The sequence below is a fragment of the Electrophorus electricus genome, chromosome 4 (genome assembly GCF_041902795.1).
Source record: "Electrophorus electricus isolate QZ-2024a chromosome 4, ASM4190279v1, whole genome shotgun sequence".
NCBI classification, from domain to species: Eukaryota; Metazoa; Chordata; class Actinopteri; order Gymnotiformes; family Gymnotidae; genus Electrophorus; species Electrophorus electricus.
Genome location: NC_137500.1, coordinates 3933653 through 3948437, shown reverse-complemented (window position 1 = coordinate 3948437; position 14785 = coordinate 3933653). Strand labels below are relative to the sequence as shown.

The 14785-nt window shown below is 42.4% G+C and overlaps 2 protein-coding genes across 12 annotated transcripts in view; one reads left to right on the top strand and one right to left on the bottom strand.

Moving 5' to 3' along the window:
- Window positions 1-12550, bottom strand: part of iftap (intraflagellar transport associated protein) — a 113019-nt gene extending 100469 nt beyond the window's left edge. For 2 of the 11 annotated variants that reach the window (XM_081711886.1, XM_081711883.1), the window contains exons 1-9: window positions 12436-12538; window positions 11835-11886; window positions 10156-10299; window positions 9805-9980; window positions 7110-7178; window positions 6889-6949; window positions 4845-4903; window positions 4323-4462; window positions 3865-3978 (exon numbers count right to left, since the gene is read on the bottom strand). In XM_081711886.1, the coding sequence (XP_081568012.1) occupies window positions 3865-3978; window positions 4323-4462; window positions 4845-4903; window positions 6889-6949; window positions 7110-7178; window positions 9805-9980; window positions 10156-10299; window positions 11835-11886; window positions 12436-12444 (824 nt within the window). In that variant the 5' untranslated portion in view covers window positions 12445-12538. Of the gene's footprint in view, window positions 1-3; window positions 3148-3311; window positions 3979-4322; window positions 4463-4844; window positions 4904-5906; window positions 5950-6888; window positions 6950-7109; window positions 7179-9804; window positions 9981-10155; window positions 10300-10854; window positions 10914-11834; window positions 11887-12435 lie in introns of those variants that run through there. The other 9 variants (XM_081711882.1, XM_081711880.1, XM_081711881.1 and 6 more) reach the window with 9 other exon arrangements.
- rag2 (recombination activating gene 2) lies at window positions 11895-14688 on the top strand. Its single transcript, XM_027028674.3, has 2 exons — window positions 11895-12086; window positions 12871-14688. The coding sequence occupies exon 2, from the start codon at window positions 12885-12887 to the stop codon at window positions 14478-14480; it is 1596 nt and encodes a 531-aa protein (XP_026884475.3). The 5' UTR covers window positions 11895-12086; window positions 12871-12884; the 3' UTR covers window positions 14481-14688.
- Window positions 14689-14785: the final 97 nt, after the last annotated feature.

The window sequence follows — 14785 nt, the reverse complement described above, 5'->3', positions numbered from 1 at the left end:
AAGAGAATTTGCATAAACAGTGCTTTAGAGATCAGCAGCAATGTCCCTGCTCTCTCCCTCTCTCTCCCTCCATCTCTCGCTCCCACTCTCCCTCTGTCTCTCTCTCTCTCTCTCTCTCTCTCTCCCACTCTCCCTCTTTTTCTCTCTTTCTCCCACTCTCCCTCTTTCTCTCTCTGCTCCTTCCTTCTCTATCTCTGCGGCATGATGCTTTATTATCATACACTTTTATTACGCCATCGTTTCATCTTGTTGTAAATCAATGAAACCTTAGCACCATCCACAGGGATATAAATGTGTGTGAGAGTGGAGAAATAATCAAATAACAGAGACCCAGCCAACTATTTTTTCCACAACCATAAACGTGCAGAAAGAACGTATGTGTAAATCTAAACACTACTAGTCTATTAATCCCAGCTCCCCCTTGAAATGTATCAAGAGCTGAGGTATCAAGACCCATTACCAGAATAATACAATGTGGAGAAGGGTAGACAAAACACACACGGTATCCACCCACCCACCCACACACACACACACACACCCACAAACAGGCCCTCACGGCCCTGAGAGCAGGTAGTTGGAAAAGAGCTCCCAACCTTGGATGAAGTGTGACTTGTCTTTACTCCCACTCGTCAGATTGTTTATTTAAAGCGGCTAATTGGCTAAAGCTTGAAAGTCACAACATCGGTACACTATCTCTGCACTTGTACCCATTCTAGAGACTGTCCCAGGAAGCATCGACCCCACATTCACTTATTACCTGACTTGTCATGTGTGCTTCGCACTTGCAAAAATGTGTACATGCAGCACCATTCTGTAAGCTGGTTATTAGTGTCTCCACTCATTCCTGTCTAGGAGATAGTGAAAAGCACCTCTTCCACACACAACCAGCCTGCCCAGCCTCCAGTCCACAGCAGCTCTGCAGCAGAAGGCAGGAGGAACAAGATTGACTGGTGGGCTACATCTTTCTGATCAAATTCTCCCCTAGTGCTGGGAGGATTCCTACGAGCTGCAGGATTTTCTCTGTGACTTTCCAGACAAATCATCTCTACTGAGGCACTTCCTGAGGCAGATGTGTCACCGTGTGAGTTATTTGACTGCACATATGAGGTGAGTAACAGGATGATTCATCAAAGGCACAGGGTGGTGAGGCCACATGCTGACCTGGTTATTCACCTGCTTTCCAAAAGCTCAACAACAACAACATCAAGAGAACAGTCATACTATTTATATAATTGCTGTGTTCAGTTTATGGTTTTAAAGGTCCAGCTTTTGTGGTGAATGGTAGGCTTACTTCTTACATGTTCTGTGTCTGCTATTATTACTACTATTATATTTTAACTAGTACTTTTTTTAAGTAACTTTGTAGAAATATGCATGCAGCACTGCAGGAAAAAAAATATAGGAGGTTCTTGGAAAAAAGCCACAGCACCAACTAGCAACACAACAGTGACCCCCTCAGGTGAAAAACACCCTTATAAATACAATATAAGACTCCCTCACAAAGAAGTAGACACAAATGCCATAGACACTCATTAGAGACCAAAATTTAAAATCATTTACAACTCCAGATATGTTAAGGCACACAGAACTTGGCACAGTTACTTCTGAGTAACATCAGCCTAAGAATCTACAGTCAACTATATCCAGCTGCAACACATACACAGCATTGGAGATATACAACATCAAAGGCCTCCTAATGAATATGTCCTCTGTGCACATGACAATCTTATTAGCTGCCTGTTTGGGATGGCCCTGGGGCCACAGGTCACCGACGTGCTGCCCGTTTGGGCTGGCCCTGGGGTCACAGGTCAGCGACGTGCTGCCCAGTTGGGCTGGCCCTGGGGCCACAGGTCACTGACGTGCACAAAGCGGGATACAGTGAGAATGAGCAGCCAGACCCATCCCTCTTTCCAGGATGCACATCAGAATGCAGACATGGGCCATTTGTGCCTCAGCAGAGAACTTCAGCACTTTGAGCTGCTGCACAAATAAGCATAATAATAAATACCGAAGGTAATAATAACAAAGGTATCATTAGCAACAGCATTCATTTAGACAATCCTTCTCAGCTCACATGGGAAACACTGTTAGTGCGCCAGTGAACAAACACAAGCACATATGTACATGTTTCTGAATGCAGGGACACAGAGGGATTCATCACTCCTTCTCTGTGTTTCTCCATAAAGAGCGCATGATAAGCCCTTTTACTATTACAAAACATGATTTGAGTTTTAAATTAAAAACTGTTTATAACAGAATCCATTCAGACGAACAAGCATTTTATATATTTTCTTTGTAGTTTCTTAGAAACGTTATCATCCACAGACACACATTGGGGTTGCCCTCTTTATCTTGCTCTTTATCACTGTGCTGGTGTTGCTCTAACTGAAGGGCTGTGGTAATGGCACATGTGGCCTAACAGAGCACAGCAATGAGGTTGGACACCTGGCAAAGAACAGCCATCTCCACCTGCTGGGAAAGCCTTGGTGCACCCTGGAACCGTCAAATGCAAACACACACAGGCGCACTCACATGCACACACACACACACGCGTGCACACACACACGTGCGCGCACATGCATACACGCATACACGCACACATGCACACACGCACACACACACACACACACACACACACACACTCAAACACTATTGGCCAGAGATGGCCATCATTGCTTAGCAACAGGAAAACGCCAGGAAAATAGCCAATTAGCCTACATGAAGTACATACTCATGTCAGTTTTATAAAGCGGTATATGTAGAAATTAAAATAAAATGACAATTCTGTATCATTGCACCACACAGGTATAACGGCGCAAACATTATTGGGTTCAGTCATACCCAAGGCAACTACGCTAATAGTTCACTATTCTTTACTAACATGCCTGAAATCCGACTGTGTAACTGAGCTTCTTGGTACACTGAAAAGGTCTTGTTCTTTCTGGCTTGTTCCAACCCTTCTGCCCACCAATTAAATGGGAGATGACGGGAAAGGGCATTAAAGATGCATGGTCACCAACTGAGCAGGCAGCTGAAATACGCACAGAATATTCCTAATGTTTTAGAGAGGTAAATGAACAGTCATAGATCTGCTACCTTACTTGCATTCCAGGCACTCCTTCTGACACCACAACTTTCTTACAAATTCTGTAAAAGGTTAAAGAAAAAAGAAAGAAAGAAATACAGCATGCTGACAACCATGTATGTAAGGGTGCAGAAAATTACAGAACACGGTGGGAAATCTCTCAACAATAGGCGCTTTTAGATTTTCTTTAAAATGTCAAAAAAAACAAAACAAAAGGGAACAAAAGGGCAGAGCTTGGTCAGAGACCAACATAGAAAGCTTTAATTCAGATTTTCACATGCTTACAAAATGGTAACAAAAAAAAAAGTCGCAAAGCGGTTTGTTCCAGTGAATAAAGCATAGTGGAATACAACTAGTAACAACAAGAACCTAATTGCTCTCCTAAGAGTATGCTCAGTGGGAGGGACTAAAAGTGGCCCGCCACAGTTTCTAGCATACAGAAAAGTGTGCCTGGTGTTGTACAATAACAGGCTGCCCGAGCTCAGGTATTTCATGCATGGATGGGCTTTTTTGTGAAAATGCCCTGTGCTAACATACCGATTAGAGCAGCACAACCTCAACCCCTATTACAGTTGCTTATGAGCTGAACACTGTTAATAATAAAAAAAAAAATTTAAATGTTTAAAAATTTTTGAAAAAAAAAACACACACACACAAAAAAAAGCACATAAGGTGGGTGAGCCATAATCCATCACAGTTCAGTGGCCCTGTAAAAACACAAGGGAGCTTGTAAATAACATAACGGCACTTTTCTCTTCTGCCCAACTAGGGGCACTTACAGGTCAAGATGGTGTACTGGCGCAGCATTGGATGGGGTGCCTGTGAAGCAGCTCCACACTGTCATAATCAAAGGTGTCATCCAGACAGAAAGGAACAACCTCTTCACCTTCACTCTGTGGAAAAAAAACAAAACAGGTATCACAGCTCTGTGGATTTAAACCATTCATCAACAACCTTTACTGTAATTTCATTGTGTGTTTATGCAATTAACTAAATTACAATGCTGAAACCCAATCCAAGGGGCTCAAATCAGTTTAGTTCAATTGCTGTTTCACTTTAGTGTTATTTTGTTAAAACCGTAATTTGAACTATTTTAAACTGCTACTTCACTCCTGTGCTACTGCATAGAGCTGAACCCTACAGCATGTAACATGTAACAAGTTAGTATCTCTGAAAGGCAATACAGAGGCAGAGGGAAAGAATGTCAGGGAGTGAGTGCCTAAGAGTGTGTGTGTACCTGGCACTCAGTAACAGTCTGTGGAGTGTGTGTCCTGTGGTCCGAGCCCGCAGAGGACAGCTCCAGCAGTGTATAATGACAGAAAGAGAGAGTATAGACCGGCAGGGCTTCTTCAACCTCTCCAGGAAGCACACACACATCTGACAGCAAGGAGACAGCATGATGCGCACACACCCATATAGCCATAGAAAATAAAAAGGGTGGGTATACCAGGAAAAGAACTGATCACAGAGAACACACATGAAATACTTTAGTATTTTTACCATGAGAGTAAGGATTAGAGTGCTGTATTGTTATTTCAAAATTCTAAAACATGTCAGTAAAAACATGTCAGTTCATATAGCAGTACAACATTGTGCTGAAATACCCGTATAATCCCCAACACAATTGTTGTTGCTCACCTAGGACCCGTAAAAGCAACCTCCAACTCACACAAAGAGAAGAGATCATTAAAGCTATCAAAAGCCATGTCTGAGCTAGTTTAATGGAGGCTTGGAACTGACAAAAAAATGTAAAAATCACCCTCAGGAACACATTTCTTCCCTCTGTCTCTCTCTCGCTCGCTCGCTCTGTCTCTTGCTCTTTAACACACAAATGTACGTGTACACACAAACTAATTCAAGGACCATGTTCTGACAGACATATTAAAGGCATTATAGTGATGTTTAAAGGCATGGGGTTGCTATAATCACCTCACTGCCTTGCTGCTAATTGAGCAGAGACTGATTATAGAGACAAGTGAAAGCACATTGCTTGCACATGTTATATATATATATATATATATATATATATATATATATATATATATATATATATATATATATATATATATACATACATACATACATACATACATACATACACACACACTAAAGCTATATCATAGCTAACTGTAATGATAGGTCTATTGATGGTTTGACAACAACTGTCAAAGCAGCAAACCTCACAAAGACATTTTCTAGAGACGTTATAAAAATGATGATGCATATGCAGTAAATGGCAAAGATGATTTGATATTGACTTGGCATGTAGCAACATAAGATGTGCTCTACTGTCTCTCAGAGCGTGTGCCTGTATGGGGGTGTGTGTCTGTGACCATGGCCATGCTGCAAGCCACACTGATCTTAATTAAACAGCTAATTACTCGCATGGTGAAAATTCATACCTTAGGCTACCGTGAGAGACCCAAGCATCTGTGAGGGTCTGCGTGTGTGTGTGTGTGTGTGTGTTTGAGACTGTCTGTCTATTTGTCTGTCTGTCAGTATGGTTTATCACACTTTGGTGTGATATGCTGGCCTGTAATATCCACATGATTTTAGAAATCTGCACACCTACTCTGAGGAGCTGATATAGGGCATGCAGCATCAAAAGCAAGATCATTAGCCATCACAATAAAGCAACCCAGGGAGAACCTTCATCCCGCTAATGAATTGGAAAGCTGCTGTTAGTTTGCTACATAAAGTCTTCATGACACATAAACAGCTGGAGGAATAAAATCCTTCCACACAGATATTAAAGTCCATGCTTGTTTTGAGTCTTGTTCCAGCTGAACCAGGGGCACATCAGGGCACTTTCTCCCCCTACCTGGTGTAGGATTCATCTGGACACCAGCCATTTGTCATTGAACCTGCAGTAAAGGCAATTACTCTCCATGTCAGGCTGGGCTTCGGGCTTTCCAGAACATTCCCCCTGTCCCTGTCTGCCTTATTTTACACACCACAGCAGCTACATAATTACTCGTGCTAATTAGGGTGAAGTTCAGACTGCATTTCTGTTAGTCAGCGCCTTCGACTGGTGCCCCAGTCACAACGCAAGGTGATTTGCACACAGATTGGCATCAGCCACGAAAACCCCGTGCCCTCTTCACATCCTTTTCCCCTCTCACTCTCTCCCTGATCCTTCTTTCCGCCTTCCCCAGGGCAGCTTACTAGACAACAGCAGAGAAAAGCACCGGTAGGTGAATTAAGTCCCATCTGTCCTATGAGCTTGTCTTCTGGGGAGAGTTTCTATGACCCAGCTTCCTTTAATTAGAGGTCATTAGTACTAAAGCAAAGTCTTATGGAGATGAATATGAGGGCTGACGCATGTTCCTTCCCATTACAGGTCTGCTCATTGAGCACATTAAAGCATGTCAAGAAAGTAGCCACCCTCCCCTCTTAATTGAATATGTGTAATAAATGGTAATATATTTAAATCAGGTGGATGGTGGCCCTAATTACAGAAATAGCATGCACATGATTTTCACTAAAGCCTATTAAATGTAAGGTGAACCTATAAATGCTTTACATATGCATGTGAGAAGAATATCTATGCAATTACTGTGCCAGTCAGTATAGAATTTTAGTAACCCTAGAGCTCAGAGCGTAATTTTGTAAATTTCTAGATCAAAATTATTTTGAACTTATTGTAAAAGATGTATAAACACATTATAATAGATATAATATTATAATTTAAATACTATAATATAAAAGCTACTTTCAGTAGCATCTGTACTCTTAATATTCTGAACATTAGGGTGAATTGCATATCTCTTTGTGCTCTGACTCAGAGAAACCAAACACTGCACCTTTGGTGGTCTGCATGGGTTTCCCTTGGTCCTCCGTGTCATCTGGACAGTTATCAGGTATCTGATGAGAAGAAGAATAGGCCCATCAATCCAATTAGAACATACAATTATTTTTTTTGCTGTGCTGCTTAAGTACGGCATGCCTTTAGATCAGGCAGTATAAACATTACTGTGCGGCTATGCCAGCAATGGCAAATGAAAATGCGCATTATACTATTTACCTTCCCAGGTGGATCTGACGGAAAGGTCGCTCCATGGGTAAGTCTTCCTGCTGGGACATCTAGCTCCAACTACAGTGGTATCAACAGATACATTCGTGGTATTGTTATTTAACTATGTTTATACGCAGGGGAACATTACATTAATAACCTGAGTGATTTATTGTGAATAAAAAATAGCAATGCCCTATAATTTAAAGTCAGTCAATCTGATCGAATTTCAGGTCCTGCACTAAGAATATTAGATAATAACATTCATTCATTCATTCATTCATTCATTCATTCATTCATTCATTCATTCATTCACACATTCATTCTTCTTCTAAACCTCTTAATCCAGTTCAGGGTCGTGGGGGTCTGGAGCCTATCGCAGCAGCACAGGGCGGCAGTCTATCACAGAGCTCACACTCACACATTCCCACTCACTCATTCACACCAGGCCCGTTTAGAGACACCAGTCCACATGCACATTTTGCAGCGTGGGAGGAAACCGAAGTATCCGGAGGAAACCCACGCAGGCACAGGGAGAGCGTGCAAACACCACACAGGAAGCAGCCAGGCCAGGAATCATAGCCAGGTCACTGGAGCTGTGAGGCAGCAGTGTTAAACATCCACTCCAAGGAAAGCAGGTTTTAACTACTGCCACGTGGTCAAAGTAAAACTGTTTAGGCACAAAATATGCTACATATCTTAACAAACTGAACTGTGCATAGCTTCTGATCCAACTGTCACTTTAATTCAAAACTGAGACTGTGATTTGAAACCATTAAATTCTAAAACACTGAAAAATGCAACAGAAAAAAGTTAGTTATTGACAGGTAAAATTTGAGATGTCATGATAGTTTAAATGTTCCTTTATTCAGAATGTCTTTAAATGTCCACCACTGCTACCTATAACAGCTTAAGTGAATCTTGACTAAAACAAAGAGGCCAATCCATTCAGAATGTACAATATGAAATCAATGTGCATGAGGTAAGATTGCGAGTATAAATATAGTTCATGTCCCATTACTACATCAGTATACCTAAACTCAAAAGTGATCAGAGCTCCTTTATGCAGCCCTAGGGACTGAAAACTAAATATGGCATCAGCACTCATCGCATGGACAGGTCTAGTGCCAAAGTACTAGATGGTATTGACAATTGCTGATACCCCACTTATCTGAACCCCACAGTGATAAATATGGAACACAGTAAGCGGTCTTAATATGTGGACAAATTCCAAAACACAAATACAGTAACATAACAGGTGGCTACAAATCCATCCAACACCAGCATCATGGACAAGCTGCAACCAGCAACCAGTTTCTGCAACCAGCACACCAATTACTGCAAGAACAAGGCACCGCCACCTTAAAACAAATCAGAATTCTGCCCTCAGGCAACGAAATGGCAGTACAAGACTATTTAAAAACTGACTGAAATGTGTTCATGGGAGCTGCTACACAGCACCAAATTATCGACATTAAGGATTACAGTTCATCTGTGACAGCCTGCATCAGCAAACGTGTTGCAGTATGATGCAGTAGTCACCAAAACCATCAGACCATGGCTGGCAAGGTCAGTGAATTACCGAGAGACTATAGTGCTGCCTTTCATGCCAGGTGATGAAGCTGGTCTCTGGGTAGTGCAGAAGAACCTTACTTCTAGAAAGAAAGCCAAGCCTGTCTATGGTGCAAAGGTACAGAAAGAAGCACAGAGACCCAAGGCCTCTCTGCCGGTGCTTCCAAGCTATTTCAGCATACAAGGGCAGGGCCTGTTTCAGCAGCCCCAGTGATAGTAGTGTTTCCCACCCAATATGTGCTTGATGACTTCTTTAGGAGATTTGAGGTCGGTGACACTGAGGCAACTAGAAAGGCCGTTTCTCTAGCCAGCAAACAAGTGCCGTTCCTGTCCAGTGCTGATGTGAGGAAGGCACTTCAAAGAGTCACTCCTTACAGCATTACTAGACCTAATGACATATGCAGGCACCTGGCTGTGCTCTCAAGGTCTATGCTCTGCTTTCATGCATTCCTACTCAACACTTTATTATGATCAACAGATTTCTATGCTCATCAATAAACTATATGTTTACTTATGCTTCCTAATTCACAACCAAAATTAATATATACTCCTTTTTGTATTTTTGGAGCTATTTATGGTAGCTTTAGTCTTTATTGTCTTTATAATAGTAGCCAAGGTCATTGTTGTTATCCAGCACTAACATGTCAAACAAAGTTGTACACAAATATTCCACTGATATAGCAGATCTTGGATTGTAAACAGATGTGCCTCTGGACCTAAACAGTCTGCTAGGCCACTATCGAAGTACAGAGCTCTCCATAGAATGAAATAATCACTGGGTTACCACATCAACTTATTTCTGATGATCAATTCTACAAGAAAGTGTGGAGAAGCAGATGCACAGTATCATCAAGGACAAGAACTTTGGTCAAGACCACTTTGTAGTCATCTGTCAAATAATACTGGAGCGTCCATTACAGTACCAGAAACCTAAAGAACAGTTCTACAGTACTACCCCAAGCTCTAAGTCTTCTTAACCTTTTTTCATGAACTCATAGTTAACTACCTCACTATTGTTGATTCACCTTAATTAATGTTTAACATCTTGATATTACCCCAAGGATTTTCACTGATGTTCCACACCTGTGCATAATGGATATGACAAAATGAACTTTAACTTTGATGAGGTCTTGACCTCTTCCAGATCTGCACTGAGCGCATTCTGATTCCGCTGTCCTCTGGGGGAAGATGTTCTCTCATCCACTGCATCCACCCCTCTGGCCATGCACTCTCTGTCTCTTCTGTCCATTTCTCCAAGTGAGGTGTTGTTATGTCCGCTAAGAACATTCAAACGTCGCCCCATCGCATTGTCTACATAGAGACAGACATGTGAAGAAAGCAAAACAGCAAAGGTAAACTACTAAAACAATATCTGTAACTATTGAACGTGGTATGCAGCACTCTATTTAAAGTGCACATCTCTATGCCCTGATTTGCTGTGTGACTTTGTTAAGAGAGAGGTGCCTGTACTGATGAAGGTACTGACCTGGGGTCAGGTGTGTGAAGGTGGACAGAAACTGCTCATAAGTTTGCTCAGGAGCATTACAGAACAGCTCTAGAGCCTCCATTATGGTCTGATCAAAGGGAACAGCACCAGTGTGATTCTGTAAGCGCGCCATAGCCCCAATGCCTATAGAAATAGAAAGACACAAAGGGAAAACAAAAGAAAGGAAAGGTAAAATGTACTTTGCTTATTTCTGGAGTGCTTCTTATGCATCATTATGATCTAAACACTGCAAAATCACTGTACAATCTAAACTACCAAAACAAAGAGATTTAAATGGAAGAATGCATGGGTACAAAAGAAATAAAGACATAAGGCAGACTGGAGAGAGTACTCTACTCGTTGGGTCACTCAATCACACAGTAATACACATTAAAGCCACATTAGCCCTGATTAAGGTGAAATTATCTTTATAAAGTTCACTTCAATTACAATCAGTAAGGAAGGAGAATGATTACAGTGACATTAAAGAGTAATGAGCAACCATGCAAAGCGATCATCAGAACATCTGAGCTGTCATTGTGTCAATTGTCAAGCCCTTCCTTCAGGGGAACCACTGTCAGGTAGCGAGACATTCCATAGGAAAGAAACAGGTGCTACACTAGAGTCCAATTACCCCATGCTATCAATTAAACAGTACAATTCCCTACATGGCCCAAGGCCTTCTATATACCGCTGCACCTTGTGTTCACCAAGTGCTCCCCTTGGCTCATCTCTGATTCAGATCTGCACTGACTGATGTCACTCTCAGGGTTGCAGTGTGATGTGGTGCTTGAGGACAGGAGCATGTAGAAGGGCTCTACACAGCGAGAGTGCAAATTTTGACTATATGCATATATAATATGTATTGAAAAAAAGCCCCACAGCTGATTAAGATGCTGAAGGCATCTTATTTTTCAGACTGGTACAGGGGAGTCGATTAAAGCCCCTCTCCTGCCCTGCAACTTAGCAGAAGCTCAGAGACACAGGTGCTCGAGTGTTTGTTTTTGAACTCCAACGTTCTTCCAGGCACAAGTGGTTACAGCTTTGTTTTGCTCATATTCACTGAGCTCCACAAAGCACAACCCCCCCCCCCCCCCCAAAAAAAAAAAAAAAACACTACGCTAATGAACAGCTGTTACCACCTTCAGCACCTTTTAGTCTTTCTTTCATCACGCTTATTCTACCACTTCTTCCCCTATAGCTTACTCTGCTCTTTCCAGGGTGGCTAAGCAGAAACGCTTAATGTAAATAATAATAATAATAATTTGAATAATAATATTATTATTATTATTCAAAACAAAAGAGACTCACTTGACACATTTTTACTCTACTGCTCATGTTGATGCAGCAGTTTTACATGAAAGTATGTATAGGCTATAATGTCGACAGTGATTTCACATAATGCCACGCTGAAAATTGAAGAACTCGTTTGATTCATATGTTGTCATTCATTTTATCTTTAGCACATACCAAAGCATACACACAACAAATTATGTAAACTCCTTGATTTGCTAAATTGCCAACTACGGATAAAGAATATCAAATGTACACTCTTTATATATATTTTTTTTTTAAAAACATCAAAACTGGGGACTGCATTATATGTTTGAGGTTTCATTTTTTTATACGCTTATTGTTGTGAACTTGTCTTACTGCTTATACTGTTTGTAGGCAATTACCGTATTGCTTGTTTTCATTCAAACGTGTTTCTGGTGTGTTGTGCTTAGCCACCTGTTGAAGCAGAGTCACAGACGGTTAACCTCAATATGAAACACCAAAACCAGCCAACCTTCACAAGCTTCACAGCTCTGCATCCCTCTTAATTAAACACACTGGTAGCTAGCGAGCCAGCTATTCTTGTGTTATATAACTATTTGGGACAGCTACTACAAGCAAACATAAAATAATCAGACTTCGGGCATACTGTACAGGTAAGAGCATATTCGATGAAACTCCATGACAGCTCGACACAATCACAAAATGCACGTTGGAATAAGCGTTACGTTAGCAGTCATTAGTTTAAACTGCTAGTTCGCTTATTGGCTAGCTAACGCTAGCTTTGTTAGTGAACAAATCTACCTATCTTAGCTGCTGAATTAGATAGTTATTAATGTTGGTCAGGCGAATAGTTCAGTTCAGGAAGAAAAAAAAGTACTTGGTTGATGCCTTCACGAAAAATACGGATTATTCTTAATCCTGTTGCTAGCTAAGGTGTTAATTTAGTGCAACGGTGAAAATGCTACGAAATATCCACAGCTATTACTACTGTGATACACTCACTCGTGCCATCTCCTGTTTTGTTTTTATGAAAATATATGAATAAGACCCCAGCAACAGTAAAATACACCAGACTAAGACAACATTACAGCTGGCTAGCGATAAAGCTCTTATGTACAAACATACCAATTTATCAACGTTCCTCGGGCAACCAGGTTTTGCAATGAATGCCGGGTAACGATGCCTTTACCTTCCGACTTCAGTGGAAGTAGATGCCACCGCACTGCAAAACGGACTACAAGTCATAGTGATCCTTCAGTTACCCCAGGAACACGCTTAAATCATGGCTCTGTCACTTTTTGCATTTCATTACATGTTAATTTGAAACTCTTTAGCTAATTGTAAATGTGTCTTATTCCACAACTGCTTTATTTTTTTTTTAACAGATCACAAATGAATTTAATTAATTGATATTTCATTTCTCATTAAACCACACAGCTCTCTGAACAGGAATGTCCCTGCAGCACTTGACTGCTATAAACTGTGCAAGTCTTCTGCAACCTGGATGCTCCTTATTGTATCTAGAAGGTGATGTTTACCTTTTTGGTCAGAAAGGCTGGCCTAAGCGATCCTGTCCAACAGGCATCTTTGGTGTTCGCATCAAGAATGGAGAGCTCAAACTCCGTGCCATCTCCTTCTCTAACACTTCTTGCTATCTTCCACCATTGCGCTGCCCAGCAGTCTGTCAGCTGGAGGCTCGTGACGGAAGCCCCGAGTGTTACCTCGTTCATGGAGGCCGAACACCCAACAATGAGCTGTCCTCAAGCCTCTACGTGCTCAGTGTGGACAGTCGTGGATGCAATCGGAAGGTCACAATGAGATGCCAGGAGAAAGAATTGGCTGGGGAGACTCCAGGGCCCCGGTATGGCCACACCATCAGTGTAGTCCACAGCAGAGGGAAAACCGCATGTGTGGTGTTTGGTGGTAGGGCCTACCTTCCACCTGCTGAGAGAACCACAGAGAACTGGAACACTGTGGTGGACTGTCCATCCCTGGTGTACCTCATTGATCTGGAGTTCGGCTGCTGTTCAGCACACACCCTCCCGGAGCTTGCAGATGGCCAGTCCTTCCACCTGGCGCTGGCACGAGAGGATTGTGTCTACTTCCTGGGTGGCCACATCCTCTCCACTGACTGCAGACCACCTCGTCTGTTCAGGCTACGTGTAGAGCTTCTCTTAGGCAGTCCACTGCTCTCTTGTGATGTCCTTAATGATGGTCTCTCCATCACAAGTGCCATCACAATTCCCACAGGCTCTGCTCATGAGTACATTATCCTCGGTGGCTATCAGTCCGAGTCCCAGAAGCGAATGCAGTGCACATATGTAGCACTAGATGATGTTGGTATACGCCTCGAGTTTCGAGAGCCACCACAGTGGAGCAGTGAGATCATCCAAAGCCGCACCTGGTTCGGTGGAAGCCTGGACAAGGGCAACGCACTGATTGCTGTTCCATCTGAAGGCAGTCCAGCATATCCAGATGCATATTACTTTTACCAAGTAAGCTTCCAGCAGGAGGCAGAAGCAGAGGATGCAACTCAGACATGCAGCCAAGAGTCCACTGACTTTGAGGATTCCGCTCCTCTAGAGGATTCAGAAGAGCTCTACTTCGGACGTGAGCCCCACGAGATGGAGTACAGCAGTGACGGAGACGGAGACACCTACAATGAGGAAGATGAGGAGGATGAATCTCAGACCGGTTACTGGATCAGGTGCTGCCTTGGCTGCACGGTAGACGTCAACACCTGGGAGCCCTTCTACTCCACAGAGCTCAACCGGCCAGCCATGATCTTCTGTTCCAGAGGTGAAGGAGGACATTGGGTCCATGCTCAATGCATGGAGCTCTCAGAGAGCCTACTGATTCGCCTATCTCAGGACAACAGCAAGTACTTCTGCGTGGACCACGGAGGCCTTCCCAAGCAGGAGATGACCCCACCTCGGCACACGATGCCTGTGAAGAGAGTGCCAATGAAGACACTGCACCGCAAAGCGCCCATCACGCTGAAAATTACTCCAGCCAAAAAGAGCTTTTTCAGAAGGCTGTTTGACTGAGTTGCTCCTGCTCTTTACGTTACTTCTAAGTTACAATGAATGTTCCAGCAATTAAGTGCTACTTACTAAATACCTGATAAATGTTTGCTTTGCATACTTTTATGGACTGATGTTTCTTGAGATTATGATACACTGAAGCCACTGTTTTGGAGAATGCAATCTTGGAAAATGTATTTTTTTAATTGGTTGAAATAAATTTTGCATTACATTTATCTGACACTTTTTATCCAAAGCAACTTATAATTCTGACTGAGTGCAACAATTGAGGGTTAAGGGCCTTGTTCAAGGGCCCAACAGCAGCAGGG

What these genes read in the sequence shown, in the direction of transcription:
- rag2 (XM_027028674.3), top strand. Translation starts at nt 12,885, where the DNA reads ATGTCCCTGCAGCACTTGACTGCTATAAACTGTGCAAGTCTTCTGCAA.